Source organism: Pavona decussata, unplaced genomic scaffold, assembly GCF_977016875.1.
Source record: "Pavona decussata unplaced genomic scaffold, jaPavDecu1.1 SCAFFOLD_26, whole genome shotgun sequence".
NCBI lineage: Eukaryota > Metazoa > Cnidaria > Anthozoa > Scleractinia > Agariciidae > Pavona > Pavona decussata.
In genome coordinates, this window is record NW_028145449.1 from 3,137,115 (window position 1) to 3,161,610 (window position 24,496).

Below are 24,496 nucleotides of genomic sequence, written 5' to 3' on the forward strand. Positions count from 1 at the left end.
ATCTTTATTCCATCTTAATTCTCGGTGATGCGGAATATTCTTTTCACTGTGCTTTTCACAATTCGACGAATTTCTCGATATCGCCAGCAGTAAACTACAGGATTTAACGAGGAATTGAGAAGAACGAAAAGAAATGTGACGTGAAAAGCCAACCAAAAAGAAATTTGAGAGGTATCCGTTATATACAATATTGTAGAGCAAAAATTCGGAAGATAACATGCGACAAAAATTACGTAGAAATGCACAGCGTTGAAAGCGGCCTTTTCCTCCCGGAATAGTTCCATTGCTTGAGCATCTTGATGTTGAAGTTGACTGTGGATTTGATTCTGATGATGTCTTACGGCTCTGTAAATATGAATGTACGCTACTGTTGTCAAGAGAATTCCAACGAATTGACAAATAAATACTACAATGCCGCTGTAAGTATGAAAAGCTACGAAAAGGGAAGCAGCGACTGTACTTGTGAGCCAAACTGATACCAAGGCTATTATGATGCGCCCTGAAGTGACAAGTTCCCGGTATCGTAGGTGAAGAGTTAGCGAGGAGTCTATCGACAGCAATGGCGGTTACATTCAGAAATGATGCGCAAGCCAGAAGAGTTAAAAAGAAACAACAAACAGTTAAAATTGTTGGACACAGTAAGTCAAAGTTACGTCCTCCGTTCGCTGCCATCCTTAGGACCACTGCGTACATTACCTGGGCGAACAATCCCACGGCAAGATCAGAGACAGCAAGACTCAGGAAGAACTTCTTTACATTAGCGGGTATCAATGAGGCTTTCCACAGGGCGCGAATAACAAGAATATTTCCAACCGTTGCCACAGTAGAAAAAATAAAGTGTAATGCACACAATGAGAGCAGGGAAGTCCTGTGAAACTGAACAAGTTGTCCAAGTCCATTTAAATGGTAACTGCAGAACTCTTCGGCCATGGTGAACTTAATAATTCAGATCCGGCGATGTGTTTCATACTGAAATGTGCCGCAATTTGTTGATAATTACTAAACTCCAATGTCATAACCGACAGCTGTAAGCTGGATGCATGAAAGAAGAAGTTAACACAATCGTAAATCGCGTTTTGTTTTATATAATCTTAAATGAGCCCGCGCTTTATTGACTTAAAGCCATATTTTCTATATCTCTATGCAAACACGGTGACATGTTAATAAAAAAAACGGGTAACCCAAAAAGAAGGAAGTGTCAAAAAACAAATTAATTCTATTATAGCACAATTTTGAAATTGCCATTTTAGAGATTAACTAAATAATCATAATAACGGTAATCTCCCTTAAGCAAAATTTATTCCCAGGTCCTTCACCGGATTGACAAAATGGGGAAGAGTCGTGACATGTTAATAAAAAACATGTAACCCAAAAAGAAGGAAATGTCAAAAAACAAATTAATTCTATTATAGCGCGACTTGGTGATAGGCATTTTAGAGATTAGCTAAAGAAACATAATAACAACCAAGATAAAGCTAACAGATGCGTTATATTTTACATTTTGACATATGTACCATCAAATAACAGTTTGTCGGCCTCGGAGTGGCTGAGCTTCAATGCTCATTTTTGAGTTTCTTCGCTGATTTGAAATTTTTGCAATTAATGTTAGTCTTTTAAGGAGATCATCATACACTCAGTTTATTCTTGGGCCCGGTTTTCCCCCATACTTGAGCACCAGTTCAAATAAAAGTTTTTCGGCCTCGGAGTGGCTGAGCTTCAATGCTCATTTTTGAGTTTCTCCACTGATTTGAAATTTTTGCAATTATTCCTAGTCTTTTAAGGAGATCCTCATACCCAGTTTTTTCTTGAGCCCGGTTTTCCCCCATAATTGAGCACCAGTTTCCTATCACAGAACCTTATAAAAAGCGCACTTAGTATTTTATCTTTCAACCACTTTCTTTCAGGCTTTAGCCCCGTTCCGATTCCCAAGTTGAAATTCAACACTTTTTGAGTTTGCACCTCTTCCTGTATTTTCCAATTCAAGTTAAGCTTTGGTAATTCCTTTTAACATCAAATATTCCTGTTGACTGCAAGTCTAAGAAACATAGCAGTTTGTTTGTGTATGTCGTCGACGTTAAGGCTCCATTACTTTGTCTACGAATTGACAGTTTTCTCCATCGAGGTGACGTTCTCGTCTAAAGTTTTTGTCTTAATTCAGGTTCCTTCTGCCTCCAAACATGTCACCTCGCTGTGCAGTACATTTTATTACTACAAAATTCAGTATTTCCATTTAAGGTTACCCGGTACCTTCAGAGGTGTCTCGCGCCCAAACGATGTAGCGCGTCCAGTTTAAACTGTAGATACATGAACCCTTATATCAAATTAAAGCTTATAGAGCTGGCTATCCAACTACACCAAGAATTTTGAAATAAAATGAATTGCCAAATTTTTAGCGCTGTTTTCTTGAATATTTTATTTTTTCACTTGGAGGAGCCACTTCAAAGAGCTAAAACTCAAAAGGAATTTGTTCGTTTGCCTTTGTACGATTACTCTACATTTTTTTCATTCTATTTCGAAAATGCTTTATAACTTTTCACTGCGATTGAATATGGTAAAACGCAGACACGTTTTTTTAGCGCTTTGACTAGTACCTTTAAAAAGGTGGTTCCGACGCTCGCAATTAGAGGTCGTGAAAAATTCGACAATTCATTTTATTTCAAAATTCTTGGTATGGTTTGATAGTCAGCTCTATAAACTTTAATTTGATATGGGGGTTTAGGTATCTACAGTTTAAACTGGACGCGCTACATTGCTTAAACGCGAGACACCTCTGAAGGTATCGGGTAACCTTAAGTCTTTAGGTTGGATAACCTAGAAACCACCAAAGTCAATTTTACTACCGAGGTCTTCCATAATCACATCTCAGTTGCCAGATGTTTTAGGCGAAGAAAAAGACTCTTTAAATGCTCCATAGGAGAAGACTCAGCCCAACAGATCAAAGAAATAGTATTTCTCGATCCTTCCCTTCATATTCGACGTCAGGTTAACAGAGCTCTTAATAAGTCCCAATGCAAATTTGCATTAACAAGGCATGTTACTTCATCTTAATTCTCGGTGATGCGGAATTATTTTTTCACTGTGTTTTTCATAATTTGACGAATTTCTCGATATCGCCAGCAGTAAACTACAGGATTTAACGATGAATTGAGAAGAACGAAGAAAAATGTGACGTGAGCGGCCAACCAAAAAGAACTTTGAGCGCTGTCTGTTGTTAAGAATATAACAGAGCAGAAATATGGAAGATAACATGCGACGAAAATTACATAGAAATGCACAGAATTGAAAGCGGACTTTTTCTCTCGGAGTAGCGCCCTTGTACGCGCATTTTGATGTTGAAGTTGACTGTGGATTTGATTCTGATGATATCTTTCAACTCTGTAAATGCGAATATAGGCTACTGTTGCCAAGAGAATTCCAACAAATTGAGCGATCACAACTACCATGATATTGTGTATATCAAGCGAAACGAACAGAGAAGCAGCGAAGCCACTGGTGAGCCAAACTGATACTAAGGCTATTATGACGTACTCTGAAGTGACAAGTTCTCGGTACCGTAGGTGAAGAGTAATAGCGAGGAGTCTATCGACAGCAATGGCGGTTACATTCAGAAATGATGCGCAAGCGAGAAGAAATAAAGAGAAATAACAAACAGTTAGAATTGTTGGACAGAGTAAGTCAAAGTTATGACCTCCATTCGTTGCCATCCTTAGCACCACAGCGAGCATCAACTGAGCGAACAATCCCACGGCAAGATCAGAGACAGCAAGACTCAGGAAGAACTTCTTTATATTAGCAGGTATGGAGGAGGCTTTCCACAGGGCGCGAATAACAAGAATATTTCCAAACGTTGCCACCGGAGAAAAAATAAAGTGTAATACACACAATGCGAGCAGGGTAGTCCTGTGAAACTGAACAAGTTGACTAAGACCCTTTAGATAGTATCTGCAGAACTCTTCGGCCATGGCGAACTTGTTGATTCAGATCCGACGATATGTTTCACAATGAAAATGTGCCACCATCTGCTTGTAGCTTCAACTTACCAATTGACAGCTGTTAGCCTGCGAGAAATCTCTCGGGAGACATGTGTGTACTGTGTGGGCTTCTTTTCATGAAATGTCTCTTTCATAATTGACTCCTGTCTTGTCATTGCACTGCTCGCGTCAGTTGCATGATAGACTCTGTTTCCCCGTCGAGCATCTGCTCCTTTGTTCACTTATGGGGTGCAGCTTTTAATAATTGGAATCACTCACGTTCGGCTTGTGAGTCCATACATATATGTTATTTACCGGGCGGGAGGTCCGTATTCGGCCTCGGGCCGTACTCAAGATCAAGGGCACAGTTTTTTCCCATACGGACCGACCTAGACAGGAAAATAACTTATTATTATTTTTTTTTTCTGTTTGTTTGCTTTTTTTTTGCTGGGACGTTTGTGAGAGTGTAAGTTTAAAGCTGGAGGAGGAAAGTGGTAACAAAATCCTATGAAACAAATGTAAATAGGGCATCAATTTAAGTGGCATGTTTATAGGAAGTTTAATTTTATTTTCACTCGCAAGTCATCATGTAAAAAAAGAAAAAAAAACATTGAAGAGTCATTGAAATGACAATTATCTGTCAAAAGTCAAAAGTGGATGAATGTTGACATGCTGTAAATGATGACACGCATGTCCAAAAGGTCTAAAAATATCGATCGAATGATAAAAATTATGAATGAAGACTCAAACACGGCGAAGTTTACTTTTCTTAACGGTTCGAGACATGTTTAAAACGTCCCTGGATTTGTTAAAACTAACTTTCCAAAAGTAAGTTCAAGTTAATCTGAGTCTGAGTCATCTGAGATTATAATGTGGCGTTTTCGCGGCTTTGACCGAGCCGAGCTTTCACCACTGCTACAAGGCGCTGTATTGAAAGAGAAATTGAACGTGCAGCCTTCAATTTTACTGATGTTCGAACCTGAATAAAAAACAGTGAAGGGATCCTCGCCTGAAGAAGCTTGCTTGTCTTCTCTCGGCTTGAATGGGTGCTGCGAGGCTTTGACTGCTTGATTAAGCGGTGCATCGTTTGAAGAGATGGGAGATTTCGTTTCGCTGCTCAGTAGCAAGGACATCTTGCGCTGGTGGTCGTCGGAAGCAGTTTTGCAGGAATCTAAGCTTTTTGAATTCTTATGTCCACTCCGCTGAGCTACATAATAAAAAGGAATTTCTGCATCCATCAGCCTTGAAATGCAGGTTTTTTGCACAGAATGGTTGGTTACATTTTCAGGCAATCCTGTATTCTTCGCAGCCTTCGTCAAAACTTCTCCGATCTTGTTTTTTCCGAGAGGAGCTCGACTGTACCACACCGGATCTGCAGGCTTTCTTTTGTGGTTTATTGCCAGGAAGAAAGACCTCAATCGAAACTCTTAATCAGCTTTCGAAAACCTCATAGGGCTGTCAGCAAAGACACTGTCGCGAGGTGGGTCAAATCGACCCTCGCTAATGCTGGCATAAATGTAACTTCCTTCGCGACACACAGCACACGAGCTGCTTCAACGTCATACTCTGCTAACAAGGCTGGTCTTAGCCTAGCACAGGTACTCAAAGCCGCTGGCTGGACCAATGCCTCTACCTTTGCAAAATTTTATAACAAGCTACCTCTGAGTGACAATTATGGACATGTTATCCTAGGACGGTGTATAGAAGTCGAAACCCATGTTTTGTGCGGTAAACAAAGAGCAAGTCCCCCTTATTTCGAGATAGGAGGAGCACAAATAATTAACATCGATGAAAGAATCAATATTAATGTCGCTTCCATGTTGTTTTACTCAGTCATTTTGTACAAGTAAGCATCCTTCGAAAAGTAATCCTTAATTTGGTGGCATCAGAACTGTTATGACGGTTAAAATATTCTAAAGCTGCTGGTCGACATATGCAAATCAGGCGGCATAAATTCTGCGCATGTTCAGCACTAACTAAATGTTATTTTTGCAGCAATTCACTGGGGCCAATATTGAATTAAAATGCATTCTAAGGCGTCCAGGGTTTGGCCGGTAAAAAGACAAAGAGGCTTTGTATGGGATTCTGTGAATTTCTTGTGGGAGAAAGTCCAAAAACATGGAATTGTCTTGGTGGAACACTGGAAACAACTCGGCGTTGTCCTTCTAGAAGTGAGTAATAAGAGAAACAAAACAAGTGATAAAGTTTTGGTTTTTAAGTGAAAAAAAACTGAGACTTTCATTTATTTTACGACAAAACTGACTGCGCAATACACGGTTTTAGCCCTTTTTTTCAGCCCATTATATTCTGATTACGGACCCTGCTAAAAGAGAAGTACAAGCTTTCATAGCTAAAACTACCTGTTCCTTTCTTAGATGTAACGAGGCTGATTCTATTAAAAACTAAAAGTTTTCTTGCAGCCCCTGGGAGTTGCGTGAGTCTTATCACAGGGCGCCCACCCAAATTATGTGGCTAATGTGTAAGGCCCTTTCTGGTTTCTAAACGCTACGTTTGCTGAGATCACGAATTCCTCTGATATTGAAGATAAAAATTTCATTAAAGCAACCATTTTCAATAAACTGAATTAGGTCTATTTTAAAGGATTCGCGGAGATACTTTTAGCAAAATAAACTATTTTCAGCCAAATTAAAGTTGAATTATCAATTTAACAATTTAAAAACAGAAAACTGAAATCTTCAAAACTACCCGAGTAAATGTTTAAAATAACTTTTAAAATGAAAGTTAATTAAAAAACTCATTCATAATTCATAATCCCATTGACCTATCAAATGGCCGATAATACATCATGTGCAGCGACTTTATATCGATAAAACTCAACCTCATTAGATGCAATCTTTTATCAGCTGAAAAAACACTCCTTATTCGTATGCAGTGTTTTTCTCGTATGCTAATTTCCAACGTTGACAAAAGCATAATTGTTATGAACTCTATTGAGACACGCTTTTAAAAAGCTTCCTGCTCGTTTTTTAAACATTACTTAACCACCGAGGTATGACAATCTCCAAAAGGCGTGAACCCTCCACTGACCTGTTTGCGGAAAAGAAGTTCAACCAGAAGCTTCTATTTGGCATTCGAAATTTTTATTTCCATTGGCGAGAGGGTCATACATTACTTGTCGAAAACTGTCTTTGTCATAGAAGAGTCTTGTCGTCCTGGAAAGTCCTAGAATAAACCAAAGTCCTTGAACACAAACAGCGCGAAGCCTAGACCACAAAAGAAGGGAAAAAAAAGCAAATTTTGCAATGACAGAAATGAAAGTACTCACAGAAAGTGACAAAAGCTCCTGGTTCGATCGATAATGAACTTCACAAATCGGAGAAGAATCAAAAGAGGAACGACGCGGTGCTTCACTTTCCTTTAGTTTTGCCCATTGCTGGCTATAATACGCGTACACAGAAGCAAAACAGAAAGAACTTAAACCGTTATACCTTTCTCGCAAATTTCAATTGATTGCTTTGTGACGAGTCTTTGCAGGGAGTTCCTACATTGTTGTCAGTTTGCTGTAATAAGGTATGAAAACTATTCAAATCAGTCTTTGGAGGCTAAAAACGTAGGGTTTGTGTTAGGATCATTCCCTGTATTTTCAAATTATTTCATAGGATATCTCGAGTTATCAAATGTGCCACACATTATATTTAAATATACCAAAGTTTGTCAGGCTTTTGTGAAATTCAAAATTGCTGTCTTATGCATCTCGTCCCAGCTCGTCACAGTCATCGACGAATATTCCATTATCAATCTTTACAAGGGATTTCCTCAGTAACTAATGGGAATCCAGTTTGTTGGGATATCTGGCATTAACGCGATGGCTGGTATTTGACAGTAAAAGCACACATGTCATTTTGTGTTTCATGGCTCGCACTCGGCATCGAAAGGAAAACTTTAATGGTAGCGTTTTTTTTTTTTTTTTTGAGATTTTGAAGTTTATTGGCTTTACTGTGATATTTAGTTTTCTGTTGCTACTACAAAAACAACGCGAATACATATTACTTTTTTCTAAAGACTTGCGAACGTTTGGCATATTCTTAATACAGTACACAACACTTGAATACAGTAAGCGAGCATTGTTCATGGGAACTTTGTTGTTGACGTGAAACTGTAACGGAGATTTCTTGTGTTCTTTAACACCAAAAACTTTTCAAATACGTGACAAAGTAGCCTTTTTCTAACATGAAATTGCTATCAATGAGCACCGGGAGGGAATTTCCCCCTATCTAAACCGCTTTTCTTTTTGTCTGTTCGTACCAGTGGTAAGGGAAGGAGCGGGGGGGGGGGGGGGGGGGACGAGGAGCGATGATGGCATATGATGTGTCAATTACGTCGTCATTTCTAAATAGGTGCCATCTTAGATACGCCATCTTTAATTTCTGGTTTTCCCCGAAAAACTTCAGGAAAGCGCCGAAACTAAGCAAAGAATGATCAAAACTAATAAAAAAAAACACTTAGATGAGCTAAGAACACAAAATTTACACTAAGAGAAGTACTTTCTTCATTTAAAAAGATCTTTCTAGTTCTGAAAAAACTGCATGTGAAAAATTGTTTCCCTGGTAACATTAATCGACAACAGCACATTTTTGCTAGAAAAATTTCTAAAAAATTCCTGAAGTTTCATGGCGTTAGCACAGTCATATAACACTTATTCAGGTTCAAAGTCGCCGCGGGAAAAAATCGTCCTGATGCCCCTAGGTCTAGATAGGGTTATTAGAGTGATCTCGTTAAGGAAGGACAAACTATATGTACTCAGTTTTTTAGCGGTTTCTTCAAAATACACAGAAAAAACTCGAAAAATTAGCCAATTTTTTCAAGTTGTAATCCATTTTAATTCAAGCCATCTGCAACCAAAGATAGTTATTAGAGCTAGCTTCTGTGCACTAGTGGGGTGACAGTTGACACGAAGCGATCATTATATTGACATTTCCATCGATACAAATATGTTTTTCGCCGAATGTATTCAAAGTGACACTAAAAAGTAGCTAACATTTACATCTATCGGCCTACGGCAAAACTACTGTAGACAATACATAGCAAGGAAAGGAAGATAGAAGGCGAAAAAACATTGAGATTCCCTAGCCTCATACCTTTTGCTAGAACGGTCAGCTGCCTTACTCAACATTTATTCCCAGGTCCTTCACCGGATTGACAAAATTGGGAAAATTCGTGACATGTTAATAAAAAACGGGTAGCCCAAAAAGACGGAAATGTCAAAAACAAATTAATTCTATTATAGCGCGACTTCGTAAATGACATTTTAGAGATTAACTAAAAAATCTCAATAAAGACCAGCTGCCTTATTACTCAACATTTATTCCCAGGTTCTTCAGCGGATTGAGAAAATGGGGAAAATTAGTGACACGTTAATAAAAGACGGGTGACCCAAAAGGAAATGTCAAAAAACAAATTAATCCTATTAGAGCGTGACTTCGTGATTGGCATTTTGGAAATTAACTAAATACTCACAACAACGACCAAGATGAAACTAACATATGCGTTATATTTTACATCTTGACATATTTATCATCAATGAACAGTTTGTCGGTCTCGGAGTTTGCAGAGCTTCAATCCTCAATTTTGAGTTTCTCCACGAATTTGAATTTTTTGCAATTATGCTTTGTTTTTATGCTTTTAAGGAGATCCTCATACACATTTTATTCTTGATCCCGGTTTTCAACCATAATTGAGCATTGGTTGTCTATCACAGAACGTTATAAAAATGTGCACTTGGTATTTTATCTTTCAACGACTTTCTTTTAGAATTTAACCCCGTTCCGATTCAACGTTGAAATTCAACACTTTTTGAGCTAGCACCTCTTCTTGTATATTCCAATTCAAGTTAAGCTTTGGTAATTCCTTTTAATTTCAAATTTTTGTGTCGACAACAACTCTCCAAACACAGCAGTCTTCTGTGTATGTCGTCGACGTTAAGGCTTTATCACTTTGTCTACGAATTGACAGTTTTAATTCAGGTTCCTTCTTCCCCCAAACATGTCACCTCTCTGTGCAGTACATTTACTGCAAAACACAGTATTTCCATTTTAGTCATCCGGTCGGATAACCTACATATCACTAAAATTAATTTTGCTACCAGAAATTTCTGGTTGAAAGTTTTTGTTTCAATCCTGACTCCTTATTCCTCAAACAAAGGCACCTTGGTTAGTAAAAATTCGAATTAACAAGGCATCTTTATTCCATCTTAATTCTCGTTGATGCGGAATATTTTTTTCACTGTGCTTCTCATAATTTGACGAATTTCTCGATATCGCCAGCAGTAAACAACAGGATTTAACGACGAATTGAGAAGAACGAAAAGTAATGTAACGTGAAAAGCCAACCAAAAAGAAATTCGAGAACTATCCGTTATAAACAATATTGTAGAGCATGAATTCGGAAGATAACATGCGACAAAAATTACGTAGAAATGCACCGCGCTGAAAGTGGCTTTTTTCTCACGGAATAGTTCCATTTCTTGCGCATTTTGCTGCTGAAGTTGACTGTGGATTTGATTCTGATGATGTCTTAGAACTCTGTAAATATGAATGTACGCTACTGTTGTAAAGAGAATTCCAACGAATCCACAAATAACAATTACAATGGCGCTTTTACTAGTAACAGCAACGGAAAGGGAAGCGGTGACTCCACTTGAGATCCATATTGATACCAAGGCTATTATGACGCGCTTTGAAGTGACAAGTTCCCGGTATCGTAAGTGAAGTGTTATGGCGAGGAGTCTATCGACAGCAATAGCGGTTACATTCAGAAATGATGCGCCAGCGACAAGAAACAAAGAGAAATAACAAACAGTTGAAATTGTTGGACAGAGTAAGGCAAAGTTATGTCCTCCATTAGCCGCTATCCTCAACACAATTGCGTACATTAATTGAGCGAACATTCCCACTGCAAGATCAGAGACAGCAAGACTCAGGAACAACTTCTTTATATTTGCGGGCATCGATGAGGCTTTCCACAGGGCACGAATAGCAAGAATATTTCCAAACGTTGCCACGGGACAAAAAATAAAGTGCAATACACACAATGAGAGCAAGGTAGTCCTGTGAAACTGAACAAGTTCTCCAAGTCCCTCCAAATAGTAACTGCAGAACTCTTCGGCCATGGTGAACTTTATGATTCAGATCCGCCAATATATGATATCTGTTTGTAGCTCTAATGTAAGTTAGAATTACCAATCGACAGCTGTAAGAGAACTGCCTGAAATAAGGAATTATCACAACTAATACTGCGTTTCGAATAAAATGACCTTAATTGAGCACGCCGTTCTTACTCGTTTAATCTCTGGCTTTTATATTTTTTATGCAAATACCTCAAATATTCTGAGGGTTCTTAAGAAGAAATGGAAAAAAAAATTAGTGCGTCTTTCTTTAGATTTTACAGAAACTTTCTTGAAGTTTTTTAAACTGTAAATCTTAAAAGATTACTCCAAAAAGGAGTATGCCGTTTATAAACAACGGCTTCTTGCTTCTCCAAATGTTTAAATGTTTTAATGTTTCTTTCATGATTGACTCCTGTATCATGTCATCATACCGCTTGCGTCAGTAAATGCGTCAGTCAATTGCATAATGGACTCTGTTTATTGTCAAGCATCTGCTCCTTTTATCACTTATGGGGCTTCTAATAAGTGGAATCACTCACGTTTGGCTTCTAAGTCCATACAGTAAAAGTTTTTCTAGACCTCAGGCGCGTATCCGAGAACTGGAAATCCATCATTTGGTCGGTAAATAAAGAGCAAGTCTCACTTATTTCGAGATAAGAGGAGCATAGAATATGAACATCAATGAAAGGCTTTGTGAAGAACCAATATTAATGTTGTTGTCGAGCATCTGCTCCTTTTGTCACTTATGGGGTTCTCATAAGTGGAATCACTCACGTTCAGCTTGTCAGTCTAGACCTCAGGCGCGTATCTGAGAACTGGAAATCCATCATTTGTTTGGTAAATAAAGAGCAAGTCTCCCTTATTTCGAGATGGAAGGAGTTTATAAACTGAACATCGTTGAAAGGCTTTGTGAAGAACCAATATTAATGTTGTTGTCGAAAAGTATTAGTTCTTTTACTCAGTCAATTATACAAGTTAGCATACTTCGAAGAGAAATCTTTAATTTGGTGGCAACAGAACTGATATGACAGTTACTAACTTTGAAGAATATTCTGTAGCAGTTAATGCACATGTGCAAATCAGTCCGCATATGTTCTACGCATGTGCGGCACGGAAACAGATATTATGTAAGAAAAACAGTATTATTTTCATAACAGTTCAATGACGGTCACCTGATTTGCAATAAATTGTGGGGTGTCCAGGGAAAGCCTGTAAATAGACAAGGAGGCTTTGTATGTGATTTTGTGAATTTCTTGCGGAAAACAGTCTAAAACTATTTATTTTTTCTTGGTTGAAAGCCATTGAACCGCTTGCGTCAGTGAAAGCGTCAGTCTATTGCATGATGGACCCTGCTTATCGTTGCCGTCTTAGCCCTTTTTTTCACTCCATTATATTCTGATTACTAGTTCCCTGCTTAAAGTGGAGTAGAAACTTTCATCGCTTAAACTACCTGTCCCTTTGTTAGATCTAACGAGGTTGATCCTTGCAAAAACTAAGAGTTTTGTTGCAGAGCTTTGGAGTTCCGCCAGTATTATCAGAGGGCGCCAGCCCAAATTATGTGGCTAGTGTGTAAGGCCCATTCATGGTTTCTTACGCCATGTTTGTTAAGATCACGAAATCCTCTACATTAAAGATAAAAATTTCATTAAAGCGACCATTTTTTTAACGAATTAAATTAAGGCTATTCCTAAGGTTCGTTAAGATACTTTTAGGGAAAAAAACTTTTTTTAGCTAAATTAAAGTTGAATTCTGGCTCAATTAAACAATTTAAAAACAGAAAAAAGGAAACCTTCAAAGCTGCGCGAGTGAATGAGTAAAATAACTTTTTAAATGAAAGTTAATTAACCATCGAGGTAAAATAATCTCCTAAAAGGCGTGAACTCTCCACTGACCTGTTCATGGAGGAGAGAGTGATCCAGAAGCTTCTATTTCTCATTCGAATTTTTTGTTTTCATTGGCTAGAGTGTCATACGTTGCTTGTCGAAAATTGTCGTTGACATAAGAAGGATTTTGTCGTCCTGAAAAGTCCAAGAAAAAAACAAAGTCCATAAACAAATTTTGAAATGAGAAAAAGAAAGTACTCGCAGATAGTGACAAGAGCTCCTGGTTTGATCGATAATGAACTTCATAAATCGGAGAATAGTTGAAAGCTCAAGCAGTTTAAGGCCTGGGTTAGGCGCTTTTAAGAGGAAAAATGGTTTATTCTAGATAACTTTAACAAATTAGATGGCACTGAACTGAAATTTGGAAGAGAAAACGATCTTATTATTCGGAAAATTTCTGAGGATAATGAGTAGTACTATAGATCACGTGACATGTCACGTGGTCATTTTTGTGAAAAAAGCAAAGATTTGACAGGTAGGCGACGGTTTTAAGAGGAAACATCAAACAAAAACGCGTTTATAATGAAGATTAAATATCTACATCGCTTTACGTTTGAAATGATAGTTATACTAATGATCGTCCGTTGTTCTCCAGAAAAAAAAATTGTTAGGTTTAAGGTCATTTTTTAGTTCACAATTCAACCTTTGATTGTTAATTTCTCCAATTTAAAAACTTAAGGACAGTCATTCCAAACGTTGAAAGTTAAATATTTATAATCTCCTTCGAAAACACTAAGTCAGTTATCTATATAAAGAAAATTCGCCACCATATCGCAGATTTACGAAATTTTCATTTTTTGGTCACGTGATGTGTCACGTGATCAAAATTATACTCCAAGGCAAAAGAAAACATCAAGTTTAATATTCAGGGAAAATTTTACCCTTTGCTAGGCAGACAAACCGAAGATATAGGGGATCATTAATAATTTCTGAACACCCTTCAAACACCAGGCCTTAAACTGCTTGAGAGAGGAACAACGCGGTGCTGAGCTATCGTTCAGCTTTTCCCATAGCTGGCTATCATACGCGTACGCAGAAGCAAAACAGGGAAAACTTCACGGCTATACCTTTATTGCAAATTTGAATGTATCGTTTTGTTACAAGTCTCTGCAGGAAATTCCTACGTTGTTGTCCATTTGTCAGTGGCGTGAACTCGTTGACAATTGCTGTAATAAGGTAAGAAAACTATTCAAATCGGAATTTGGAAACTAAAAACTCAAGGTTTGTGTTGAAATTATACCCTGTATTTTCAAATTAAGTAATAGGGTATCTCGATTTACAAAAAGTTCCTCACACATTATATATAAATAGACCAAAGTTTGTCACGCTTTTGGGAAATTAAAAATGGCTTTTTTATGCATATCGTCCCAGATCGGGACAGTTATCGAGGAATATTCCATTGTCAAACTTTACAAGGGATTTCCTCAGTAACCAATGGGAATCCAGTTTGTTGGGATCCCTGGCATTAACGTGAGGACTGGTAATTCAGTAAAAGCACACACGTGAGTTTTGCGTTTCATGGCTCGCGCTCGGCTACCAAAGCAAAAACTCTGGGAAGTAGCGTTATTTTGAGATTTTAAAGTTTATTGCCCTGACAGTGACATATAGTTTTCTAGTGTTTCTATAGAAACAGCGCGAATACACATTTCATTTTGGGAAAAACCACCTGCGGAGGTTTGGAATGTATTCTTGATACTGTATTCAACACTCAGTTGAATAGTAAGCGAGCATTGATCCCATGAGCACCGGGAAGAAAGTATTAAGTGATTTCTTTCAGAAAGAACATAGTATATTTAAAAAGTTTTTAGCGGCTTCTTTCAAATACACCGGAAGAGCTTGAAAAATTGGCCAATTTTTTCAAGTTGTAATTCATTTTCATCCTGACCATCTGCAACCAAAGATATTAATTAATACTAGTTTCTAGGCACTGGTGGGGTGACTGTTGACAGGGCTCAACCATTATTTTGACGTTTCCATGGATTCAAATACATTTTCGACCATTCAAAGTGACACTAAAAGTAGCTAACATTTGAATCTATCGGCAAGTGGTGAAGCTACTGCACATAATACAAGGAGATAGAAGTCAAAAAACATTCAAATTCCCTCATACCTTTTGAGAAAACGATCAACTGCCTTACGCAACAAGAAGAAGTCGTGAAATATTAATTAAGAAAAAAAATACATAACCCAAAAAGAACGAAGTGTCAAATACAAATTCAGTTTTAATGTGTTGCAACTTCCTAATTTGCATTTTAGAGAGAAACTAAATAATTGTAACAACGACCAGGATAAACTAACATTAAAAACGTGTTAAATTTTACATTTCGACATATTTACCACCAATGTACAGTTTGGCAGTCTCAGATCAGAATTTCTGCGCAGCAATGCTCATTTTTAAGTTACCCACTGATTTTAAGTTTTCGTATTTTATGCAATACCTTAAAAATGTGCTTGTACACTAGTTTTAACTTTAATTAGTATCCTATAGTTTTCGTCCAGATTTGAGCACCCGTTCCTGATCAGAGGACCCTAGAAAAAGCACACTTGTTCCTCTTCCTTTCAGCCATTTCCCTACACTCCACAAACTCCATGAAGTCAGTTAGCAGCGCTTTTTAATTTTCAGTCTCTTCGGTAGCTTTGGTTCTGCCTTCAAACTCAGTTCAAATTTCCCTGACTGTAAGCCTCCAAATACCGGCAACAGTTCAGAGTATCGTTGACGTTGCCTTTGGCTTCATCGGTTTGACTTTGCAGTTCGCTTATTTGTCTGTCCGTGAATTCACACTTTTCAAATGGAATTGAAGTTCTCGTTAAAAGTTTTTGTTTTAAATCCAGACTCCGTATTTCTTGAAAAAGAGGTCACCTTGGTTTGCAGTCATTTTGGTGCAAAATTCAGCTCTTCCATTTTAGTCTTCAGGTCGGATAACCAAGATATCACTAAATCAATTTTGGTACCGAGGTCTTCCGTGACCATATCTCAGTGGCCAGATGTTTAAGCCGAAGAACACGACTCTTTAAATCTCTCTCTCCACTGAAGAAGACTCCGCCGAACTCATCTGAGATATAGTATTTCTTGGTCCTCCCTTTCTGCTGTGCAAGATGATCAACGTTCAAATTCGACGCCAGGTCAACAGAGCTTCGCGACATAGCTTAATAACTCGAATGCACATTCGAATTAACGAAGCATCCTTATTCAATCTTAAGTCTCGGTGATGCGGAATAATTTCTTTACGCTGCTTTTCATAATTTGGCGAATTTCTCGATGTCGCCAGCAATAAACTACAGGATTTAACGATGAATTGAGAAGAACGATAGAAGTTGTAGCATGAATAGCCAACCAAAAAGAAATTTGTGAACTATCCGTTATCAACAATATTGAAGAGCATAAATTTGGAAGATAACATGCGACAAAAACTACGTAGAAAAGCACGGCATTGAAGGCGGCCTTTTTCTCTCGGAATAGTTTCATTGCTTGCGCATTTTGACTGTGGATTTGATTCTGATGATGTCTTACAGCTCTGTAAATATGAATGTACGCTATTGTGGTCAAGACAAGTCCAGCAAATTCATTAATAAAAATCACCATGGCGCCTCGACTATTAAAAACTACGAAAAGGGAAGCAACGACTCCACTTGTTAGCCATATTGATACCAAGGCTATTATGACGCGCCTTGAAGTGACAAGTTCCTGGTATCGTAGATGAAGAGTAATAGCGATGAGTCTATCGACAGCAATGGCGGTTACATTCAGAAATGATGCGCAAGCGAGAAGAGACAAAGAGAAATAACAAACAGTTGATATTGCTGGACAGAGTAATTCAAAGTCATGGCCACCATTCGCTGCCATCCTTAGCACCACTGCGTACATTAATTGGGCGAACAATCCCACGGCAAGATCAGAGACAGCAAGACTCAGCAAGAACTTCTTCATATTAGCGGGCATCGATGAGGCTTTCCACAGGGCGTGAATAGCAAGAATATTTCCAACCGTTGCCACGGGACAAAAAATAAAGTGTAATACACACAATGAGAGCAGGGAAGTCCTGTGAAATTGAACAAGTTGTCCAAGTCCATTTAAATGGTAGCTGCAGAACTCTTCGGTCATGGTGAACTTAATGATTCAGATCCGGCAATTTTTGATATCTGTTTGTAGCTCAAATGTGAGTTATGCTTACCAATCGACAGCTGTAAGATAACTGCATTAAATAAGGTATTAACCCAACTACATACTGCGTTTCGAGTAAAGTGACCTTCGGCGAACACGCAGTTCTTATTGGTTTAATCTCTGGCTTCTATATCTTTATGCAAATACCTCAAAAATTCTGAGTGTTATTAAGAAAAAAAATAGTAAAAAAAAATTAGTGCGTCTTTCTTTAAAATTTACAAAAACGTTCTTGACGTTTTTTAAACTGTAAATCTTAAAAGATTACTCCAAACAGGAGTATGTCGTTTATAAAAAAAAAAACGGCTCCTTGCTTTTTGTCGGCAAGTCTCTTAAAACAAAGAGAATAATTATTGTGGAAGAGCAGACAATGAATGAAGAGTTTTCAATCGAAATATGTCACACATACAATTTAAAACCGTCGCTTTCTTTTTGTTAATTGGAGAATATTGTCGTTTTGCTAATCGTTGGGTTGTTATCATCCGTTGCATGCGTACATGTGGGCTTCTTTTCATAAAATGTTTCTTTCATAATTGACTATTGTGTTGTCATTGCACCGCTCGCGTCAGTGAATGCGTCAGTCAATTGCATGATGTACCCTGTTTATCACCGAACATCTGCTCCTTTTGTCACTCATGCGATCATGATGCTTCTAAAACGTGGAATCATTCACGTTCAGCTAGTGACTCCATACAGTAGAAGTTTTTCTTGGCCACAGGCGTCTATCTGAGAACTTAAAATCCATCATTTGTTCGGTAAATAAAGGGCAAGTCTCACTTATCTTGAGATGGAAGAAGCTTAAAAACTGAACATCAATGAAAAGCTACGTGAAGAATCAATATTAATGCTGCTTAACCAATAGGTCTTAGTTGTTTTACTCAGTCATGTATATAAGTAAGTATCTTTCGAAAAGTAATCCTTAATTTGGTGGCATTAGAAATGATATGACAGTTATTAACTTTTAAAAATATTCTGAAGCTGTTAACCAGATATGCAAATCAGGCGGCATATATTCGGCGCATGTGCAGCACGGACACCGATAATATATAGGAAAATAGTATTATTTTCATAACAATTCAATGGCAGCCATGCTGAAATGCAATGCATTGTGGGGCGTCGAAGGGAAAGCCGTTAAACAGATGAGTCTTTGTATGGGATTCTTGGAATTTCTTGGCGAAAACAGTCCAAAACTATAAATTTTTCTTGGTGAAAACCCTGTTATATTGTGATTAAGATTTCCCTGCTAAAATTGTATTCAGAGTTTTCTTGCAGTGCTTTGGAGTTGTTTGAGTCTTAGCACAAGGCACCCACCCAAACTGTGTAGCTAATATTTAAAAAGATATCGGGATAAACTACACATCAAAATATTTTAAGACAGCAAGAAAAGGAAGGAAGGAAGGAAGGAAGGAAGGAAGGAAGGAAGGAAGGAAGGAAGGAAGGAAGGAAGGAAGGAAGGAAGGAGGGAAGGAGAAACTAGATAAATAAATAAATAAATAAATAAATAAATAAATAAACAGACATTTGTGGGTCATTTTACAGGAACAAAAACTAAATACGGTTCAGTTGATTTCACGTTTATCGTTAATATTATTATTTATGCCACGTTTTTATTTACTCCTTCAACAATGTAAGACATAAACGAATTTGTTTTGTGTAACTTATTTTCATGCATACAATTATTACTTATATTTTTTCTTGTTCTGTATTTCGGCGTACATTTCTTTTTACTTTTCCTTCGTGATATGTAATAGCACTGTTGTGCCGCAACCAACATTTAGTTCACGGGTTAAGAAATTGTTTCGCTGTTCAACAAATGTTCATTAAGTTCCTCCTTAAGACATGTTGCCTAATTACTTAACTGTACATATTAGTTCGAAGTGAAAGAAAAAATAAAGGAAGCATCTTTATTCAACCTTAACTGTCGGTGATGCGTAGCATTTTTTTCACTGTGCTTTTCATAATTTGACAAATTTCTTGATATCGCCGGCAGTAAGCAACAGGATTAATCAACGAATTGAGAAGAACGAAGAATGATGTGACGTGATCGGCCAACCAAAAGGAACTTTGAGCGTGGTCCGTTATTCACAATATTTCAGAGCAAAACTTCGGAAGATACCATGCGACAAAAATTACATAGAAATGCACAGTATTAAAAGCAGACTTTTTCTCCCGTAATAGTTCCCTCGCTTGCGCATTTTGCTGCTGAGGTTGACTGTGGATTTGATTCTGATGATGTCTTATAGCTCTCTAAATGCAAATGTACGCTACTGTTGTCAAGAGAATTCCAACAAATTCAACGATCACAACTACCATGCCGTTGTGTATATTAAGCGAAACGAAAAGAGAAGCAGCGACACCACTTGTGATCCATATTGATACCAAGGCTATTATGACGCACTTTGAAGTAAAAAGTTCCCGGTATCGTAGATAAAGAGTAATAGCGAAGAGTTTATCGACAGCAATGGCGGTCACATTAAGAAATGATGCGCAGCCGAGAAGAAATAAAGAGAAATGACAAACAGTTAAAATTGTTGGACAGAGTAAGCCAAAGTTATGTCCTCCATCGGCCGCCATCCTTAAAACACATACGTACATTAACTGGGCGAACAATCCCACGGCAAGATCAGAGAAAGCAAGACTCAGGAACAACTTTTTTATTTTGGCGGGCATCGATGAGGCTTTCCACAGGGTGCAAATAGCCAGAATATTTCCAAACGTTGCTAAGGGAGACAAAATATAGTATAGTACACAAAATGACAGCAGAGTAGTCCTGTGAAACTGAACAACTTGACTAAGACCCTTCAAATGGTAACTGCAGAAATCTACGGCCATGGTGAACGTAATGATTCAGATCTGGCGATATGTTTCACAATGAAAATGTGCCGCTACTTGTTTGTAATTCACTCCAGTGTCACAATCGACAACTGTCAGTTAAATTCATGGAAAAAGGAATTAACGCAACTGCATACTGTGTTTTGTATAATATCACCTTAGATAAGCGCGCGTTTTATTGGCTTAAACCCGTCTTTTCTTAATGTCTCTATGCAAACACAGTAAATTACTGACAGTTATGAAAAATAAATAAAATAATAAAAGAACATTATCGTGCGTGTTTCTATAAAATTGAAGGAATGTTTTTCGGAGTAAATATTTCCCAACTATTCGTGTTTCAACAACAGCTTCTACTTCATCCAAAAAAAAGTAGTCTCTTCTCCCTTCAAATGTAGAGTCTGATATTGTGGGCGGATAGCGGCAGATAAACCAGTGATGATGAAAGGGTCGACATTGAAACAGGTCTTAAATTCGGTTAAAAACCTGTCCTCTTTTTTTAAATACAGAATATTCCCACAAACTACTTCTTTCAATTCGACATTTGCCAATAATAGGATAACATGAGGGCAACTTTCTGTGAGAGTTTTAGGATTGAAATTATTTTCATAATTAACTTAGGCCATCCCAATAAAATGTTTCGTTTCCCATCGTCCTGTCTCTTGTGATGGCCACCATGTTGAATTTGCAAAATCTAACACCCATCTCCTCAGTCGCAATTTCTACTCTACCCAATTTTCCTGGTGGTTTTAAACCCGATGAAACAATCCTGCTCGTTTTTCTAACATTACTTAACCATTGAGGTATGACAATCTCCGAAAGGCGTGAACTCTCCACTGACCTGTTTGCAGAAGAGTGGTTCATCCGGAAGCTTCTATTTCTCATTTGCATTTTTTGTTTCCTTTGGCCAGAGTATCATACATTACTTGTCGAGAATTCTCGTTGACATGGGAAGAATTTTTTTTTTCGTCCTGAAAAGTCCTAGAAGAAACCAAAGTCCTTGAACACAAATCAGAGCGAGGCCGGGACCACAAAAGAAGGAAAAAAGCAAATTTTTTGATGACAAAAAAGAAAGTACTCACAGACAGTGACAAGAACTCCTGGTTCGATCGATAATGAACTTCACGAATCGAAGAAGAATCGACAAAAGGAACAACGCGGTGCTTCAATTTCCTTTAGTTTTGCCCATTGCTGGCTACCATACGCGTACACAGAGGCAAAACAAGGAGGACTTAGCCACTATGCCTTTCAAGCAAATTTCAATAGATAATTTTGTCACGAGTCTCTGCGGGGAGTTCATTCGCTGTTGTTCATTAGTCGTCGGCTTGACCTCGTTGATAACTGCTACAATAATGTATGAAAACTATGCAAATCAGTCTTTGGAGACTTAAAAATCAGGGTTTGTGTTTAGGATAATCCCTGCATTTTAAAATTACTTAATAGGGTATCTCGATTTATCAAATGTTCCTCACACATTATATATAAATAGACCATTGTTTGTCAGGCTTTTGCGAAATTCGAAATAGCTTTCTTATGCATATCGTCTTAGCTTGTCACAGGCATCGAGGATATTATTCCATTGCCAAACTTGACAAGGGATTTCCTCAGTAACCAATGGGAATCCAGTTTGTTGGGATGTCTCGCATTAACACGAGGGCTGGCAATTCAGTAAAAGCACATGTCATTTAGCGTTTCACCGCTCGCGTTCGGCTACGAAAGCAAAAACTTGTGAAAGTAGCGTTATTTTGAGATTTAAAAGCTAATTGGCCTGACAGTGATTTATAGTTTTCTAGTGTTCCTGTAGAAACAGCGCGAATACACATTTTATTTTCGGAAAACCACCTGCGAAGGTTTGGGATATTCTTTATACTGTATTCAACACTCAGTTGAATAGTAAGCGAGCATTGATCCCAGGAGCACCGGGAGGGAAATATTAAGTGATTTCTTTCAGGAAGAACATACTATATTTAAAACGTTTTGGCGACTTCTTTAAAATACACCGGAAGAGCTCGAAAAATTGGCCATTTTTTTTTTAAAGTAATAATTCATTTTCATAATGGCCGTCTGCAACCAAAGATGTTTATTAATACTGACTTCTGCGCACTATTATTGTGACTGTGGACAAGGCTCAACCATTATTTTGACGTTTCCGTCGTTTCCATTTTCGCCATTGAAAGTGACACTAAAAATAGTTAACATTTGAATCTATAGGCAAATGGTGAAACTACTGCACACAATACAAATAGATAGAAGGCGAAAAAAAAATTGATTTTCCTCATACCTTCTCTCAAAGTTTGAGAGAACAATCAACTCCCTTACGCAACATTCATTCCTCAAGCCCTTTACCAGAATTTAGTTCATTAAACAATAAGGAGAAATAGTGAAACGTAAATTTAAAAATACGCAACACAAAAAGAAGGAAGTGTCAAATACAAATTCAGTCTTAATGTGTTGCAACTTGCTAATTTGCATTTTAGAGAGAAACTAAATTATCGTAACAACGACCAGGATAAACTAACATTAAAAACGAGTTAAATTCTACATTTTGACATATTTCCACCTATGTACAGTTTGGCAGTTTCAGATCAGAATTTCTGCACAGCAATGCTCATTTTTAAGTTTCCCCAATGATTTCAAGCTTTCGTATTTTTGCAGTGCTTTAAATGTGTGCTTTTACACTACTTTTAAGTTTAGTTAGTATCCTTGAGTTTTGGTCCACATTTGAGCACCCGTTCATGATCAGAGGACCCTAGAAAAAGCACACTTGTTCTTTTTCATTTTAGCCATTTGCCTACAGGCTTCGCTCCAGCCCGTGCACAAAACCCCATGAAGTCGGTTAGCAGCGCTTTTAATTTTCAGTCTTTTACGTAGCTTAGCTTCTACCTTCAAATTCAGTTCAACTTTTCCTGTCGTCTGTAAGCCTCTAAATACCGGCAACAGTTTGCTGCGAGTGTCTTTGTCGTTGCGTTTGGCTTCATCGGTCTGACTTTGCAGTTCCCTTATTTTTCTGTCCGTGAATTCATACTTTTCACATGGAAGTGAAGTTCTCATTGAAATTTTCGTCTTAATCTAGAGTCCTTATTCCTCAAAACAAGTCACCTTTGTTTGCAGTCCTTTTGCTGCAAAATTCAGTTCTTTCGTCTTAGTCTTCCGGTCGGATAACCTAGATATCACCAAAATCAATTTCGCTACCGAAGTCTTCCATAACCATATCTCAGTGGCCAGATGTTTTAGCCAAAGAACACAACTCCGGTTTAAATCTCTTCTCCGCTGGAGAGCTGTTCGAAGAAATATTGTTTCTTGGTCCTTCCTTTTTGGTGTGAAAAATGATCAACGTTCAAATTCGACGTCAGGTTAAGAGAGCTTCGCTCCATTCAAGTCCCTCAAAATGAAAATTCGAGTTAACAAGGCAGCTTTTTTCCATCTTAATTCTTGGTGATGCCAAATATTTTTTTCACTGTGCTTTTCATAATTTGACGAATTTCTCGATATCGCCAACAGTAAACTACAGGATTTAACGACGAATTGAGAAGAACGATAAGAATGGTGACGGCAAAAGCCAACCAAAAAGAACTTTGTGAGCTATCCGTTGTCAACAATATTGTAGAGCAAAAACTCGGAAGATAACATGCGACAAAAATTACGTAGAAGTACACAGCGTTTAAAGCGGCCTTTTTCTCCCGGAATAGTTCCATTGCTTGCGCATTTTGCTGCTGAAGTTGACTGTGGATTTGATTCTGATGATGTCTAACAACTCTGTAAATATAAATGTACGCTACTGTTGTCAAGAGAATACCAACGAATTCACAAATAACAATTACAATGACACTTCGACTATTAACAGTTACGAAAAGGGAAGCAGTGACAACACTTGTGAGCCATAGTGATACCAAGGCTATTATAACGCGCCTTGAAGTGACAAGTTCCTGGTATCGTAGATGAAGACTAATAGCGAGGAGTCTATCGACAGCAATGGCGGTTACATTCAGAAATGATGCGCAAGTGAGAAGAAACGAAGAGAACCCCAAAACAGTTAAAATTGTTGGACAGAGTAAGTCAAAGTTATGACCTCCATTCGCTGCCATCCTCAACACAACTGCGTACATTAACTGGGCGAACAATCCCACGGCAAGATCAGAGACAGCAAGACTCAGAAAGAACTTCTTTATATTAGCGGGAATCGATGAGGCTTTCCACAGGGCGCGAATAACAAGAATATTTCCAAACGTTGCTACGGGAGAAAAAATAAAGTTTAACACACACAATGAGTACACAGCATTCCCAGGAAACTTCAAAAGTTGTCCAAGTCCCTTCAAATTGTAATCGCAGAACTCTTCGGCCATGGTGAGCTTAATGATTCAGATCCAGCGATATGTTTCACAATGAAAATGTACCACTATCTGTTTGTAGGTCTAATGAGTCAAAATTACCAATCGACAGCTGTAAGTTAACTGCATTAAATAATGAATTAACACAACTACATACTGCTTTTCGGATAATATGAGCTTGAGTGAGCACACAGTTATTA

General features: G+C 37.9%; 3 protein-coding genes across 3 annotated transcripts; all 3 read right to left on the minus strand.

Annotated features, from left to right (window-relative positions):
• Positions 1 to 1,280: 1,280 nt before the first annotated feature.
• On the minus strand, positions 1,281 to 24,311 carry LOC146485548 (melanocyte-stimulating hormone receptor-like). Its single transcript, XM_085103207.1, has 2 exons — positions 23,068 to 24,311; positions 1,281 to 2,184 (listed from the first exon to the last, which is right to left on the minus strand). Exon 1 carries the CDS (start codon positions 24,309 to 24,311, stop codon positions 23,394 to 23,396), a length of 918 nt encoding a protein of 305 aa, XP_084959333.1. The 3' UTR covers positions 1,281 to 2,184; positions 23,068 to 23,393.
• LOC146485549 (melanocyte-stimulating hormone receptor-like) lies at positions 2,602 to 5,540 on the minus strand. The gene has a single exon (XM_085103309.1). It carries the CDS (start codon positions 3,960 to 3,962, stop codon positions 3,066 to 3,068), a length of 897 nt encoding a protein of 298 aa, XP_084959435.1. The 5' UTR covers positions 3,963 to 5,540; the 3' UTR covers positions 2,602 to 3,065.
• LOC146485550 (melanocyte-stimulating hormone receptor-like) lies at positions 10,183 to 11,305 on the minus strand. The gene has a single exon (XM_085103206.1). It carries the CDS (start codon positions 11,098 to 11,100, stop codon positions 10,183 to 10,185), a length of 918 nt encoding a protein of 305 aa, XP_084959332.1. The 5' UTR covers positions 11,101 to 11,305.
• Positions 24,312 to 24,496: the final 185 nt, after the last annotated feature.